General features: G+C 56.2%; 1 protein-coding gene across 3 annotated transcripts; it reads left to right on the top strand.

Moving 5' to 3' along the window:
• Positions 1 to 206: 206 nt before the first annotated feature.
• On the top strand, positions 207 to 14,187 carry SLC38A5 (solute carrier family 38 member 5). 3 transcript variants are annotated; one of them, XM_035002862.1, is made up of 16 exons: positions 207 to 225; positions 6,406 to 6,459; positions 6,553 to 6,628; positions 7,048 to 7,163; positions 7,265 to 7,338; positions 7,959 to 8,051; positions 8,176 to 8,254; positions 10,123 to 10,205; positions 10,500 to 10,558; positions 10,657 to 10,794; positions 10,962 to 11,041; positions 11,655 to 11,755; positions 11,996 to 12,111; positions 12,934 to 13,078; positions 13,173 to 13,276; positions 13,736 to 14,187. In XM_035002862.1, exons 2-16 carry the CDS (start codon positions 6,407 to 6,409, stop codon positions 13,835 to 13,837), a joined length of 1,419 nt encoding a protein of 472 aa, XP_034858753.1. In that variant the 5' UTR covers positions 207 to 225; position 6,406; the 3' UTR covers positions 13,838 to 14,187. The 3 variants fall into 3 exon arrangements, with proteins under 3 accessions (XP_034858753.1, XP_034858733.1, XP_034858743.1); XM_035002842.1 differs by lacking the exon at positions 207 to 225 and adding an exon at positions 4,935 to 4,999; XM_035002852.1 differs by lacking the exon at positions 207 to 225 and adding an exon at positions 6,017 to 6,034.
• The last annotated feature ends 1,328 nt before the right edge of the window (positions 14,188 to 15,515 follow it).

Below are 15,515 nucleotides of genomic sequence, written 5' to 3'. Positions count from 1 at the left end.
GACCCCGGGATCATGACCCCAGCCGAAGGCAGACGTTTAACCGACTGAGCCACCCAGGCGCCCCTGAGTTGCTCTTTTAGACAGCGTAGTCAGGGAAGACTCCTCTGAGGAGGTGGCATTTGAGCTGCGACCTAAAGGGAAACGCACCCTAGGAATATTTGGAGGAAGAGCATTCGAGGCACAGGCAACACCAGGTGCAAAGACCCTGAAGTGAGACCAAGCTTGGTGAGTATTCAAAGAACTGCAAGGATTGATTCATCATTCCTTAGAAATACTGAGCTTCACTAGGCAGGAATTTTGTTCTGTCTTGTTTGCTGCTGCCTCCTGGCTCTAGGACAGGGCCCGGCACACAGGTGGCATTCAGTAGACATATGTTGAATCCACCCTTTTGTTGCTTTGCTCCTTTATTCTTTCCTCAGTGGTGCGTTCTGCATTTATGCGGGGGCCCTGGGAGGTGTAGACAGACGGGCAGAGACAGGAAGAGAAGCACTTCCCAGAGGAGTCCCATAGAGCCGGGGAGGAAGCAAGAGCTGATCAGCAGCGCTCCAGGGCCTTGTGGGGGGCGGTGGGAACACGGCTCCCCTGCGGAGGTGAGCAAGGGTGAGAAAGCAAGGGTTCAAGTCACCTGGCCGCTCGCTGCTCCACAGAGGGGAGGGGGTGCCAGGCATTGGGGGCCCATGTTCACCCTGTGGGATGCTTCCCACGTCCTGTTTTCTTGCCTCTCACAAAGAGGATGTTTAATTTTTTTGCAAAGCAACTTGCTTCCTCCAGCAGGGCTGGGGGACTTGGGGGACGGGATCCAGGCTCTGAACTCCCCAGGCTTTTCCCGAAGTAGGGTGTCGGCCTGCAGCTCCCACCCGGCACCCCACTGAGTGTAAAGGTGTCCTCCCTCAGCCTCCTGAAGAGGTCAAGGCGCGGGGAGCTGCCAGGCCAGCTCTGTACCGCGGAGGGCATCTTACCGGGGGAGGGAAAGACGGGGGTGGTCCAGGTGCAGGGGACCAGACACAGACTCAAAAAGCCTTGCTGCCCAGGGGCTGCTTTGAGGGACGGAAGAGTCTCTCGGCGGGGAGCCTGCATGAAAGGAGAGATTAGAATCCTAAATGGAGCCCAGTGGGGGGTTGCTTTCACAGGCGGAGAAGAATTCATTAATTCCTTTCACAAATATGTTATTGAGCAATTATGGTGGGTCAGGCATTGTTCTAAGTGCTTTACCTGTATTAATTCATTCAGTCTTCCCAGGGCCCTAAGAGTTTGATGTTATTCTGCCCCGGGGAAAGCGGAGACCCCGAGGTTTCAGAACTTGCCCCAGGCCACACAGCTAGTAAGTGGCAGAGCTGGGAAAGCTCACGCTGTTAACTGCTTGGCTCTGTGGCTCCCTCCCTTGAAGGCTGCTGAGCAGTGACCTGTTTTAATGAAAAGCAGGGATCTGCTTATAAGAACCCACAGGAACCCAAACCGACTTCTAATAGACTCGATCGCAATCCCAAATGTCACACAAGGGTCTGCTTTACCGAACCCACAAAAGCCTTAAATGACCCCGCGAAAGGACCTTAACTTCGATGAACTAACAAAGCCTTCTTATCCCTGGCACAGACTCAAGGCCTCGGTCAAGCTTAAAGACATCTGTTCCTTCTAAAGCAAGCTGCCCTCCCTCCGCAGCCAGATTTCACTTTCCCTTTGTTTTTCCTCCTACCAGCATATGTTGAACACTTGCCGTTTGCCCTGAAACTTAGCTAAGCTATGGGGCGCGGGGCTGGATGAGGGTTTGTCCCTCCCCTAGAAGAGGTCACTTGGCAGAAATAAAAATAAAAATGATGATAAGAGGACACTCGATACGTGGCATTTATTGAGCACCTGCTGTGTGCCTGATGGCCCGGCCCTGGGCAATGCTGGAGGGCCTAAGAAGGCCCTGTGAGGGCAGGGGAATGAATGATCAGGGCAGGAAACTGCTGCTGGGATGTGGTGGGTGGGGGCATCTGTTTTTTTGTCCAAGGTACACTAGTTCTTTGGACAGGACGCTTCATCTTTTCTTGAAATCTAGACACCTGCCTAGCCACCTCTCCCCCTCGCCAGCCCCCCCCGCCCCCCAACACGCATACCATAGCTATGTAGGCCAAGGCCTCTGCCGACAGGTGTCTCTTTCCCTGGCTGGTCTGTAGCACAGATGTGTAATGGCTCGGGGCGGGGGGGAGGGGGGCGGAGAAGGTGGAATATGAGAGGAGAGAGAGACAGCAGAATAGGCTGGGATAGACAAGGGAAGTGTGTGTGTGTGTGTGTGTGTGTGTGTGTGTTTGGATATCCTCGGTGTATGTCATCTGCCTGTACATGTTCTCAGCCTCAAACACACACATGTGAGCTCCACCCACATCGTGCTGTGTAGCTTACCTCGCTGTATCTTGAATCTATGACCGCCTGGCCAACTCGTGTGTTTTACCTGTGGCCCCTGCATGCCTTGCTGAGGTCTGCTTCTGCAGTTCATCTGCATGGGGTTGCGTGTGTATGTCCCTGGGGCGTTTCTGTGTCTCCTTTGTAACGCTCATGGGTGCCGAGTGTGTTTATGTGTCTCGCCCGGACGTGCGTGTCTCCTGTGTCCGTGTGTCTTTCTTCTCTGCCGCCGTATTTGTGTCTGGTTGTGGTGAGCGACTGTGTGTGCGCGCCCCATGGGTGTTTCTCTTGGGGCCACTGTATGTGTCCTATCTGGTTCCTTTGTTTCCTCTTCATGTTCCTTTGAGATGTAGTTTCTGGATTTCCTCGTCATCCCGATAGTTCAGTGTCCTCTCCGCATCCCTGCCTTTCCTGTCCACGCGCCTGTATTTATTGTGAATTCACAACGCGCTCCCTGCACGTTTCTTCTGACTTGATTTGCGACCGGCTGTCTGTGTTCATGGCTGTGCGCAGCTGTCTGCGTGACCGGGATGGTGTGTGGGTGCGTGACGGCAGCTTCTTTGTACGGTCGTGCCTGCCCGTGAATGCCCCTCTCTGTGACGAGAGAGCCCTGTGTGGTCACCCGGGCTCACGAGTTCACACGTGAGTTCGCATGCACAGAGGTATCATCATAGAGCCTGAATCTGGACATGGGCCTTCAGGATTGTCTGAAGCTGGAATCATCTGTACGAGAGACACTGTTCCCCACCCCCCGCCGCCGCACCCCCGTCTGATGTCGACAGCTGTGTGAAGTCCTATTCGTGTGCTCCCTGGGGTAGGGCTGCCAAGTCTGTGCGGGATGATAGCTGTGAGTCCGGAGTGGCTGGAAATCAGCGTGGGCCTGCCCTGTGTCCATGTGTGGGTGGTGATACCTTGTCGTGGCAGGTCACTTGGTGCAGCTGTGAGCGTGTGAGTGTCCCAAGGCCTGGGCGCCCCAGGTGCGGGCTCTGTGTGTTCATCTGTCAGCCTGTATTCTCTGTGTGCGGCTGTGGGTCTGCGCGCAAGTGCGCACTTCTGCGGGCGGTGGTGGGTCGGCCTCCGATTCTGAGCCCTGGATGGGGTTGTGATCCCTGAGCGCGCAGGAGGCTCTCTCCTGCTGGGGGGAAGTAAACGCCCCGTCCCTTACCCTCCTCCGACTGACTGCGGGTAGGGTGGGGGCATCTAGGCCAGCTTTGAAGCCCCAGCCAGCCCCTGGCCTTTCCGGGAATTCTCTGCTCCCCGAGGCGGGGGGGTGGGCAGGAGGGTGAAGAGGCCCGGACAGAGGCCTCTTGTCCACCGGGACCTCAAGCAGCTGGGCCTGGACCCCAAGTCCAATCCGCCTGACTCTGTGCAGGAGACACATGCCTTGCCTGGGACAGACATGCCTGTCACATGCTTGGATGGGAGTGAACAGACGGACCCACATATAAGGCAGACACACAGACAGTGGGGCTCCTTGGTTAGGGTGTGGACAGGCCCCACCCAAAGCCTGGGCTGGGGTCCAGGACTTTAGGGCGTGCCTTGTTTGCAGACAGTGTAGATCCACACTCCCCACCCAACCACAAATGTCCCCCCGCCTCTCTCTGGGGACCCCCAAGATCTAAGGTCCGTTTTTGGCTAGGCCAGGCTATCTCTCTCTATATCTGAGGTCAGTCTATAGTGGGTTGGCTCTGCCTGTCCCTGTCCCTGTCCCCTTGCTGCTCTCAGGCCTGTCCATCCACCCTGTCTGCCCCTCTGCCTGAATCAGCCTCTCTCGACCTATTGTCATCTGTCCCTCTAGGTGTCTCCCTGCCTCAACCACTCCCTCTGTCCCCTTGGCTCTCCGGGCTGGTGTGTCTGTTCCCAGCCTCTGGGGATGTGTCTGGCTGCGTCCACCTGTCTATCTTCCAGTTGTCTCTCCTGCTTATTCCTGGGCCTGACTACCTGTTGCTTTCCTCCAGATGCTTCCATGGGCCTACACCCTGTCTCTGAGTCTGTCTGTGCCCCTCTTTCTCCCTATGACTGCCCCTCTGCCTGTCTACCGCTCCTCCACAACACGGCTGTCTTTCTGTCCTCCTGTCGTCTGTCTTTGTTTTGTTTCTCCTGCCCGCCTATCTCTATTTTGTGATTGTTTCTCTTACGATCTCTGTCTCTCCTCTCTGCATCTTTTCCCTCCATCTGTCCCTCCCCGCTGTGTGTCCGATCTCTGCGTCAGTGGCCCCTGCCTGCCTGGCCCTCTCTCTAGGTGTGGATCTACTCCCTCAGTCTTTCTGTCCACCTTCCCCCCTCCCCACTCAAGGCCCCCACACACCTCTGTCTCTCTCCACGTGGGTCCAGGTGAAGGAGAGAAGCGCCCTCCTCCCCCACCCTCTTTCCTCCTCCCAGAGCCAGATGGAGGGAAACTAAATTAAAATTAAAAGTTCTTCCCAGAAAAAAAATAATCCGCGGGCCAGATGCGGCTCGGGCGGCGCTGATTAGCCACCTAGCAAGCGCGGCCGAGCTGATTGGCTACAGGGCGGGGCGGGGGCAGGGTCCGCGGAGGGGGAGCCGCGCCGGCCGTGGGGTCCCAGAGCCCTAGTGAGTTACTGCCGCTTCGGGAGCTCAGAGGAGCAGGGAGGTGAGGAGGGGGCGCTGGCCGGGATGGGGCTCCTGAGACCCCCGACGCACGAGTGGGGATCCCGGGAGAGGTTTCCTGGGGGAGCCTCGGGGGAGGGGTTCCCTGGAGACCTTTTTAGCGCTAGCGGGGAATTGAATGGGAGGGGGAGTCCTTTTGGTGCCCTGCTCCCAGGAAGCTAATTCAGAAGTGGGTGAGAGTCTCCAGAGAGTGCTCGCGACTGAGGATGGGGCTCCCTGAGAGGCGTCCTCTTCCCGGGAAGGGGATTCGGGGCTTGGGGAGGGGGTTTCCCCGGAGGCACTTTTAGCAATGATGGGCACCTTGCATGGGGGTTTCTGAGATGCCGCACTCCCAGGAAGTGAGCTCTGGGCTGGGGGTTTCTTCGGAGACACTCCATCCAGAAAACCGGGGCTCCAGGCTCGCTTGGGGATTGCGGAGCACCCCCACCAAAAAACGTATCAGGCCCTGGGAGGGGGCTTTTGATGAAGGTCTCAGAGATAGCTCATCCTCAGGAGGGGAAATTAGGGCTCAGGGCAGGTTCCTGAGACACCCCAAGACCAGGAAGGATCTTAAGTCTGGAAGCGTCTCTAAAGTTACTTCTGCCAGGAGAACGAGTGTTTAAGACTTGACAGGGGTCCCAGAAAAATACTTCTCTAATCCCTAAAAAGGGGATTAAATGGGGATCCCTGGGTCACTTGTATCCCTGGAAGGAGGCTCAGTTTGGGGAATTGTCTCCGGCCTCTAGTGAGGATATTCAGAGTTGTGGCAGAGAGCAGTTTGTAGCCTGGGGGGGGGCTAGGGTCTCCAAGCCCGCGCCCCCCCCCCCCACCTCCAGCTCCTTCAACAGGTTGCATCAGCTCCCGGCTCAGGCTCAGGGCCCAGGCTGGGAGGAGGGGGGTAGGGGGCGTTAGGAGGGGTGGGGCAGCCAGGCCGACACGTGTCCCTGTAAGGAGTGAGAGGCTTGGCCAAGCGGTGAGGGTGGAGGGAGGGGGGGTGTGGGGGGGGGCCGGCAAGGAAAGAGGCAGCAAGAGAGACTGAGTAAGAGTGGGGTCTGGGAGGACAGGCTATCCCAGCTCCAGATGGCCATCTCGTCCTCTGGGGGGTCCCTCTCTCTCCCTTTCTCTCTGAGTCTCTCTCTCCCCCTCCCCCTCTATTTGTCTCTCGCTGCCCTCTTTTTCTGCTTGTCTGAGTAACTGTTGGCATCTCTCCCCCTCCGGTTCCCTTCTCTGCCTCCCATGTCTTCCTCCGTTGCCTCTCACTGTTGTCTTTGAGTCTCCCCATTTATCTCCCCATCTCTCTGGTTCTCCATCTGTCTCTATCTGACCCCCTACCCTCTTGATCTAGCTCTCCCCACTTTGTAGCCCCCCTGCCTCATCTCTGACCCCCCACCCCCATTTCTCGGCCCACAGCATGGAGCTGCAGGACCCAAAGATGAACGGAGCCCTCCCTGCGGATGCTCTGGGGTGAGTCAGGGGCCCAAGGGGACAAGGCCAGGGGTCAGGATTACCCCCTCACCCCCCCCACCCCCCCACCCCGGATTTCTCTGCCCTCTCCAGCTACAGGCAGGAACGCGAAGGCTTTCTGCCCAGCCATCCTCCTGCTCCAGGGAGGAAGCCAATCGAGTTCATGGATGTGAGTGACCTCACAGGATCTGTCCCAGCTGCACCTTGCCCAGCTCCTCTCTTCCCCTACTGTTCCCTCTTCCCGGGGCTTCCCTGCCTAGCTGTTTCCTGCCCCAGCTGCTCCCCAGTCCCCAGCTGCTCCCCTCCCTAGCTGTTTTGCCTCTGGTGACTGCTGCACTCTACCCTGTTCTTCTCCACTTCCAGCTTCTCCCCTCCGAAGTTTCTCCTAGCTCTTCCTTCCCAGCTCTTGCTTTTCCAGCTTGTCCCTGGCTTCAACTCCTTTTCCTTCCTAGCCTCCGTCCTAGGGCCCTTTCTGGGCTTCTCCCTGCCCCATTCACTTCTCCCCTAGTCTTTCCTGGGCCCCAGCCCTGGTCTCCTTACCTGGTCTCCCTCCCCATGTGTGCCCGGGCCTGGCCCCTTCCCCCACAGTTCGAGGGGAAGACATCGTTTGGAATGTCAGTGTTCAATCTCAGCAACGCCATCATGGGCAGCGGCATCCTGGGACTGGCCTATGCCATGGCCCACACAGGGGTCCTCTTCTTCTTGTGAGTCCTGGGCAGCCTGCGGGTGTGGGGCAGGGCAGGGGTGCTGTGTGGGCCAAGCCGGGGGCCTGGGGGCCAAGTCTGAGCTGGGCCATCTGTCACAGGGCCCTGTTGCTATGCATTGCTCTTCTGTCTTCATACTCCATCCATCTCCTGCTGACCTGTGCTGGCGTTGTAGGTAAGGCCTGGAGCTCGACCCGTATCTTGGACCCCAGACTCTGGACCCACCCCTCCGACCTGAGACCCTAGACCTCAACCCAAACCCTAGATTCCGAACATAACCACACTGAACATACCACACCCCCAGATCTTGGACCCAGGACCCCAGACTCCATCCTCAACTCCCTGGACTCCAGCTCTCAGACTGCACGGTGGCCCTCAGAACTTAACTGGGCTCCCAGGTCCCCACCTCCCAATCCTCATCCCTCACCCCTCAGTCTGACACCAAACCTCATTTCTCAGACCCTCCCCACACCCAGATTACTACATTCTGCTTCTAACCCCCACTCCTCAGTCTCTAGCTCCCCCTAATTGTGGAAGCCAGCCCCATGACCCCAAGACACCCACTACCCACCTCCAGCCCCCAGCCTTCTCCCTGGTCACAGATCCCACCTCCCAGGCTCCACCTCAACCGCACCCCGAACTGCTTAACCCTCACCTCCAGCTTCCATCAATCAGACCCAATTACCCCCGGTCCCAGCTCCTCAGCTCCCTGACCCTTGGGCCCACCCCCACCCCCTCACCCCTGGCCTGGCCTCCTGGACCCACAACCCATTCCCTCCTGTCTTCCTACCCCAGGGATCCGAGCCTATGAGCAGCTGGGACAGAGGGCTCTGGGGCCCGCGGGGAAGGTAGTGGTGGCCGCGGTGATCTGTCTGCACAATGTTGGGGGTGAGGACTCTGGGAGGTAGGGGATCAGCTTGGGGGAAGAGGGTGGGGTGGGGTGGGCTTCCTCAGGCTGGGCTGGGGGGATGAGGGGAATCCTTCTGCTTATACCTCCCCCCACCTGCACCAGCCATGTCCAGTTACCTGTTCATCATCAAATCCGAACTCCCCCTGGTTATCGGCACCTTCCTGGACATGGACCCTGAGGGGTGAGTGAGCAACACCCCTTGGCTCTGGCCGGCAGGCCATTGAGTCTACCTGTGCGGTCTGCCTGCTCTCTTCAACTCTGTGCGCAGCTGACTCCCAGGTGTTCTGAGACTGTTGGGCAGGCCAGTGGGGTCAGACTGTGATGCTTCTATTTTGTGAGGCCAACAGCGCGTGTGACCGTTGCTCTATCTGGTAGACCACGGGTTGGTTTTGGTGACTGTTGCTCCGGCTGACTCTGTCTGGTAGCTGACTCCGTATGTCCAGTCGACTCCGAGGCTGACCATGTGACTGTACACATCAAGTAGCCCAAAGCCCTGTGGATTTGGTTCTGGACCGTAGTACTGGCCGGCTCTCTGGCCAGCTGCACCACAGCTGGCTACAGCTGTGTCCTCTGTGCTGGGAGTCCAACCATGTGTGTCTGACATCTGCTTACTCTGACTTTTCCCCGTCCGGCAGATTCTGTTTGATTGAGGGTCCCTCAGGCTGCCGAAATCTGTCTGGCTGTAAGTGCGAGCGTGTGGTGTACTGTGGTGCCAACTATGGGTATGTGATTGGCTCTGACTGTATGCGCCAGTGGACTCCCATCTCTGTTTAATTTGGCAGCCATTTTTTTCTGGCAAGTTCCTTCTGGCTGTGTGTGTGTGTGTGTGTGTGTGATCCTCAACTATGACGATATGTCCTCTGGACTATGGTTCCCACCATGTGTGTTTGACCACTGTTCTGAGAATGCATCTAGTTGATGGCATGCTTGATTTTATTTATTTATTTGACAGAGACACAGCAAGAGAAGGAACACAAGCAGGGGGAGTGGGGGAGGGAGAAGCAGGCTTCCCGCTGAGCAGGGAGCCCGACGCGGGGCTCGATCCCAGGACCCTGGGACCATGACCTGAGCCGAAGGCAAACATTTAACTGACCGAGCCACCCAGGCGCCCCTTGACTTTCGATCCCTCTGCTGGCTGAGTCTGTTCAGTTGTTTGTATGTGACGGCTGACTCCGTGTATCCTCTTAGATCTTCGGGTTTGATTCTGAAACTGTTTAGGTAGCTGACAAGCTGTGTGATGAGGTGTATCTAATTACTATAATTAGTTCCCAGCGACTATGTGCTCAGTGGTGCTTTGTTGGTTTATTTCTGTGTCACTGTGTGTACGAGATGGTGTGTGAGTGCCTGGAACATAGTAGGCAATTAATACAATTCTTTTGGACAAATGAGCAGTTTTTCAGCCGGTTCTGTATTAACTGTCTTGTCTAGGCACCCCCCTCCAATATCCGTACAGATCCCATTCTTTCTTTGAGCTGGGTCCCAACAAGAGCTGGTTGGTTTTGCCTCTATTTCGATCTTTGGCTGTGTGGCCAAGTTGGCCCAGCTCCTTTTAGGTGTTCAACACACACCTTGAGCTGTTCAGACAACCACATGTGTGTCTTCCTGACTTCTTGTCTGACTTTGCACCATTGCCTGATCATCAGACTGTTGTTCGACCCGTGGGACGCATCAGGTCAGGACTCACTCTGTGTCCGGTACCGTGTGTTGGACTGCGGGAGTCTCACTGATTCGGGGTCCTGTCTGCCCATCTGGTTGTATGTCCGCTTGCGAGTCTGACGGCACAGTTTTGTCTGCCTGTGTGTGTGTGTTCTTAGCTGTGTCCCTTTGACAGGGTTCGACTGACAGTCTGATTACCCTTCTGGCCCTTTCTGCCCATCCCATTGTGCCATTTGTCACTGTGACGGCCTGAATGACTTCTCACAGCTGAGGCGTCAGCTCATCTCCCCCGACTGCAGGCAGAAATCCGTCTGTTCGGCTGTCTTCTACGAGTGCCTGCCTGATGGTTTTCTTTGGCAGGCAGCTAGTCACTGTGTTTGCCTGTCTCCCCAGGGGCTGGTTCCTGAAGGGAAACCTCCTCATCATCATCGTCAGTGTGTTAATCATCCTGCCACTTGCCCTCATGAGACACTTGGGTAAGAGGCTTCCTGTGTTGGTCATTGGATAGTGGATTTAGAGAAGGGGAGCCAGATTGAGAAAACCCCCATTTTCGAGGGCGGTGACATACCAGGGGAGAGCTTGTGTGAGGTGGGCTTTAACAGATGAATAGGAGTTTGCTATGGAGGGGAGGTGGGTCCAGTAAAAGTAAAAGCTTGTGCAAGAGGGTGGCCTAATTGGGGTGAGGTGGCCTGAAAGGCCAAACTAGGGTTTGATATTTGCTAGATGGGGGGTCCCTTGATTTCTGAGGCTCTGTGTATTACCCCTTGCAGGCTACCTGGGGTATACCAGTGGTCTCTCTTTGACCTGTATGCTGTTTTTCCTCATTTCGGTGAGTCTGAGGGAGAAGGACATGAAAAAAGCGAAGAAAGAGTTTGGAACATGGGGACGTAGCCTTCCCCATGACCTCACTTCCCCACCCTCCCCCAGGTCATCTACAAGAAGTTCCAGCTTGGCTGTGCTGTAGGTCTCAATGAGACAGCAGTGGAGAGCAAGAATCCCCCGGGCCTTCCCATCCAGGGACTCAACAGGAGCTGTGAGGCCCAGATGTTCACCGTGGACTCACAGGTGGGTGTGCGCGTGCGTGGATAGAGCTTGCACCTCTGGTCCTATCCTGCTCAGAGTGGAGCTGGGCATCGGACATTAGGGGGCTCCCATGGTGGGGCCAGGGGGAAGAGGGGTGGGGGAGAGACCCCTGTAGGTTCTAATCTCGGGTATGTGGGCCATTCCCCTAGATGTTCTACACAGTGCCCATTATGGCTTTTGCCTTCGTCTGCCACCCCGAGGTGCTGCCCATCTACACAGAGCTCTGCCGGTGAGTGGGCAGGCAAGTGGGCGTAGGTGGTACGATAGTCATAATGTCCCACAATCCCTCAAGTAGTCCTGGTACTGTGGCTTGATCGTGGCTAGATCGTGCTGGGGGAGGGGTTTGAGGTGGCCTTGGTGGGGGTGTGCCGGGCAGAGCCTTTTTACTGATTAGGGCTTAAATATTCTGTACAAGTGTGAATGGGCAGAGTGGGGAGGCAGAAATGATCAGATGGAGGGGATAGCATGCATGGGTGGGGATGAGGAGGTGGGGATGGTCAGAGAGAGTGGGGTACAGGTGGACAGCACAGGGGGGCAGGGAGGATATGATGGAGGGATGTGTGGGTGATGAGATAGGGGCACAGCATGGAGGTCAGATGCGAGGGAGAGGCAGAGATGGCCAGACAGAGGAGATAGACAAAGATGGTCCTATGGGGTGAGCTGGATGGACAGAGGGAGGCTTGGCTGGTCACACAGGGGACGTAGAGATGGGCGTCCCAGTGTGTACCAGCTGGACATCAGCTCTGGAAGAAGGAGACTCTGGAGGGCCTGGGCTCCTTTTGAGGGGCCTGCACCAAGTCCAGGGGTCTGGGCATGACCGTTCCATAACCTCTATGACTCAGGCCCTCCAAGCACAGAATGCAGGCCGTGGCCAACGTGTCCATTGGGGCCATGTTCTGCATGTATGGGCTCACAGCGACCTTTGGATACCTCACCTTCTACAGTGAGTGGGGCTGGGGCCAGGTGGGGGCTGGAGTGGGGACTGGGCAGACTGCTCTGGCAGGAGCCTGAGCTCTTTCCCTCCGTGCCCCGGACCCGTCGGTTTCCAAAGAGGGGGTGCACGTGGCACATGTGGATTTTGTTGCCGTGTGTGTGTGTGTGTGTGTGTGTGTGTGTTTCCGGGGCGCTGGTCCTGGTGCTCCCACCACACCGTGCATCCTGTGTCCCATGGCCCGCGGCCCAGATAGCGTGGAGGCGGAGATGCTGCACATGTATAGCCAGCAGGACCTGCTCATCCTCTGTGTGCGCCTGGCAGTGCTGCTTGCGGTGACTCTCACTGTGCCGGTCGTGCTGTTCCCTGTACGTGGGGGCGGGGTCGGGAGCTTGGGGGCGGGGCCCGGAGCGGACGGACATGCGTGGAGGGTGTAGGCAGGGATGTTTGGCTGCGGGGCGGAGGCAGGAGCCGATGGATGGATGGATGGATGGAGGAGGCGGGGGTGGACAGATAGGGAAGGCAGAGTAGGCAGGTGGACAGAGGAGGCAAAAACTGATGGTCGGACAGAAAGGGGACATCGGTGGCAGGACAGAGAGAATGAGTGGGGGGAGGGGTAGTCAGCTGGAGGAAGGAGGCACCAGATGTCTGGCCAGGCAGAAGAGGGAGGCAGGAATAGTCAGGGTAGAGGCAGAGAGAGATGGACAGTCAGAATGAAGAGACAGGGATGGACAGCATCCCTTAGGATGGGTGGAGGCAGAAATAGTGAGGTATAAGAGGGACCAGGCTCTCAGATGGGGGGTGGGGTGACTAGACAGAGGAGGGAGAGAGAGGTAGTCAGATGGCGAGAGAGGCAGGGATCTCAGACGGAATGGAAGGACAGGAGGCCGGTCAGACAGGGAGGCAGAGATTCCAGAGCGCGGGTCGAGGCATCGATGGGTGATCAGACAGAAGGAAGAGGCATGGATTATCAGAAGGGTGGCAAGGTGCTCATTCAGAAGCTGGAGGTACAGACAGAAGCTCAGACCAGGTGGACATGTAGATAGTCAGATGGAGGGAGGATCAGGGACCTCACAGGGGATGGAGGCACACATGGATGCTCAGAGGGTGGAGTTCAAGCCAGATGACCACACGGAGGGGGGCAACAGCTCTTGGGCCCTGACTGGTGTCTTACCCTACTCTGACCACAGATCCGCCGGGCCCTGCAGCAGCTGCTCTTCCCAAGCAGGGACTTCAGCTGGCCACGACATGTGGCCATTGCCCTGATCCTGCTTGTCTTGGTCAATGTTCTTGTCATTTGCGTGCCGACCATCCGGGATATCTTTGGGGTTATTGGTTAGTACCCCCAGCCCCAGTCCCAGACCCCACCTAATATGGGCCTTATACTCCAAACTTACATTGACTTCTGTCCCTCCTGCTTGTCCTCCAGGGTCCACCTCAGCCCCCAGCCTCATCTTCATCCTTCCTAGCATCTTCTACCTCCGCATTGTGCCATCTGAGGTGGAGCCCCTCTACTCCTGGCCTAAGATCCAGGTGAGCATTCCAGGGGAGGGCTGGGGAAAGAGGGAGCATTCTGAGGAGGGAGCACCCCAGGATGGCCAGGGATAAAAAGGAACATTGTCCCGAGGGGGCTGGGGGAAAGGAGGGCGGGTGGTCTGGAAGAATGAAGGAGATTGTTTTAGGAAGGGGCTGAGCAGACAGAGCACCAGCGGGGTCTGCAAAGACAGAGGGAGCATTCTACAGGCAGATGGAAGGAGCGCTATTAGAAGAGGGTAGGGAGAACTTTCAAGGAGGATAAAGGAGAATACTCTCTGAAGGGTTCTGGAAAGATGGAGAATTCTTAGGAAGGGGCTGGTGTTAAGGAAGGGGAGAGAGCAGGAAGGTCAGGAATGAATGGGGCACTCTAGAGGGGATGGAGGGCTTGAGGAACATTTCCAGGAGTGCTGGTGTGGAAAGCCAACCAGCCCCATCTTCTCTCCCTCTCGTCCACAGGCTCTGTGTTTTGGTCTCCTGGGGGTCCTCTTCATGGCCATCAGTCTAGGCTTTATGTTTGCCAACTGGGCCACAGGCCAGAGCCATGTGTCCGGACACTGACCTTGCCCTGCTCCGCCCCGGGCCCCTGTGCGCATGCATGTTCCTGTGCATGTGGAGGAAGATGGGGCCGCTCTCCAGGTCCCTCAAGCCTGGCGTGTGGAGGTGGCTGGTTCCCATTAACATGGCTCTTGGAGGTAGGGGGGCCACAGAGCTTGCAGAGTGGTCTGCTTCCTTCCTCCCCAGGGATGCTGAGCTTGGATCGTGGCCCTAAGCCCAACCGAACCCCACGGGAGGAGACCAGGTCCTTGGGGAATCCCCGCCCAGCCCAGTCCTTTCTGCCTCTCCTGGCAGAAGCTGTTTGTCAGGATCACCCTCGAGCTCAAGGGGAAGAATAAAGATGCTGAATTGCAACTCTGGCCTCAGCCTTCTGATCTCTTTCTACGTCTTCCTGGGGGAGCCTGCCTAGGTTCAGACACGGGTAAACTGAAGCCCTGAGCGTAGGATTGAACCGGCTCTCGAATGTTCACTCACGTCTCCACTCCTTCAGTAACTTGCTACCCAACTCATCGTTCTGTTCATTTCCTCACTCGAGAAACATCTACTGAGAGCCTCCTGGGTGCCAGGCCCTGTTTTGGGTTCTGGGGTTTCAACAGTGAATCAAGCAGACCGTAATCCCTGTAGATGGTGTTCTGGTACAAAAGTAGGCAAACCGTGACTCACAGGCCAAAGGCAGCAGTCCGCTGCCTCTTTGTGTGGCCACTGAGCCAAAAATAGTTTGCACATTTCTAACTGGGGAAAAAAAAAATCCAAAAGAGAATAATTTGTGACACTTGAAAATGATGGAATTTAAATTGCAGTGTCTGCAGATCTTTTATTGGAACACAATAATGCTTGTTCACTTACATATTGTTTATGGTTTTTCAGTGCTAGCACAGGAGGGCTGAGGAATTGCAGCAGAGACCACGTGGCCCACCAAGCCTCAGCTATTTAGGATCTGGCCCTTTGCAGAAAAAAATTTGCTGATCCCCCATCTAGCCGAAGAGAGGAAAAGAGATCAATCATTTCTGATAAAGATGAGCACTATGAGGGGCACCTGGCTGGCTCAGTTGGTGGAGCATGGGACTCTTGATCCTGGGGTTGTGAGCTCGAGCCCCTTGGGTATAGAGATTACTTAAAAATAAAAGGGCGCCTGGGTGGCTCAGTTGGTTAAGCGACTGCCTTCGGCTCAGGTCATGATCCTGGAGTCCCGGGATCGAGTCCCGCATCAGGCTCCCTGCTCAGCAAGGAGCTTGCTTCTCCCACTGACCCTCCCCCCTCTCATGTGCTCTCTCTCTCTCATTCTCTCTGTCTCAAATAAATAAATAAAATCTTAAAATAAAATAAAATAAAATAAAATTAAATTAAAAAAGATATGCACTATGAGGAAAACAAGTGATGTTGAGTGTGGTGTTGGGGGAGGTGGGGAGGGTTATCAGGGAGGCCTCACTGATAAGCAGACTAGGAGCTGGGTCCTAGATTGGCCAAAAGGAGCAAGTCACATGGTTATTTAGACAAAGTGTTACAGGCAGAGGCAGCAGCAAGTGCAAAGGCCCTGAGGTAGGAGCCAGCATGGCCATTTTGCTCTCCCACTGGCAGTGTATATGAGTGCCCATTTCACAACAGCCTGAGTCATGAGACATGGATTCTTGCCAACCTACTAGGTGAAAATAGTATTGCTGTTAAAATTCACATGTATTTC

Source organism: Mirounga leonina, unplaced genomic scaffold (assembly GCF_011800145.1).
Source record: "Mirounga leonina isolate KUSES-001 unplaced genomic scaffold, KU_Mleo_1.0 Mir_101609, whole genome shotgun sequence".
Lineage (NCBI taxonomy): Eukaryota > Metazoa > Chordata > Mammalia > Carnivora > Phocidae > Mirounga > Mirounga leonina.
This window is presented reverse-complemented; position numbering and strand designations above follow the sequence as displayed.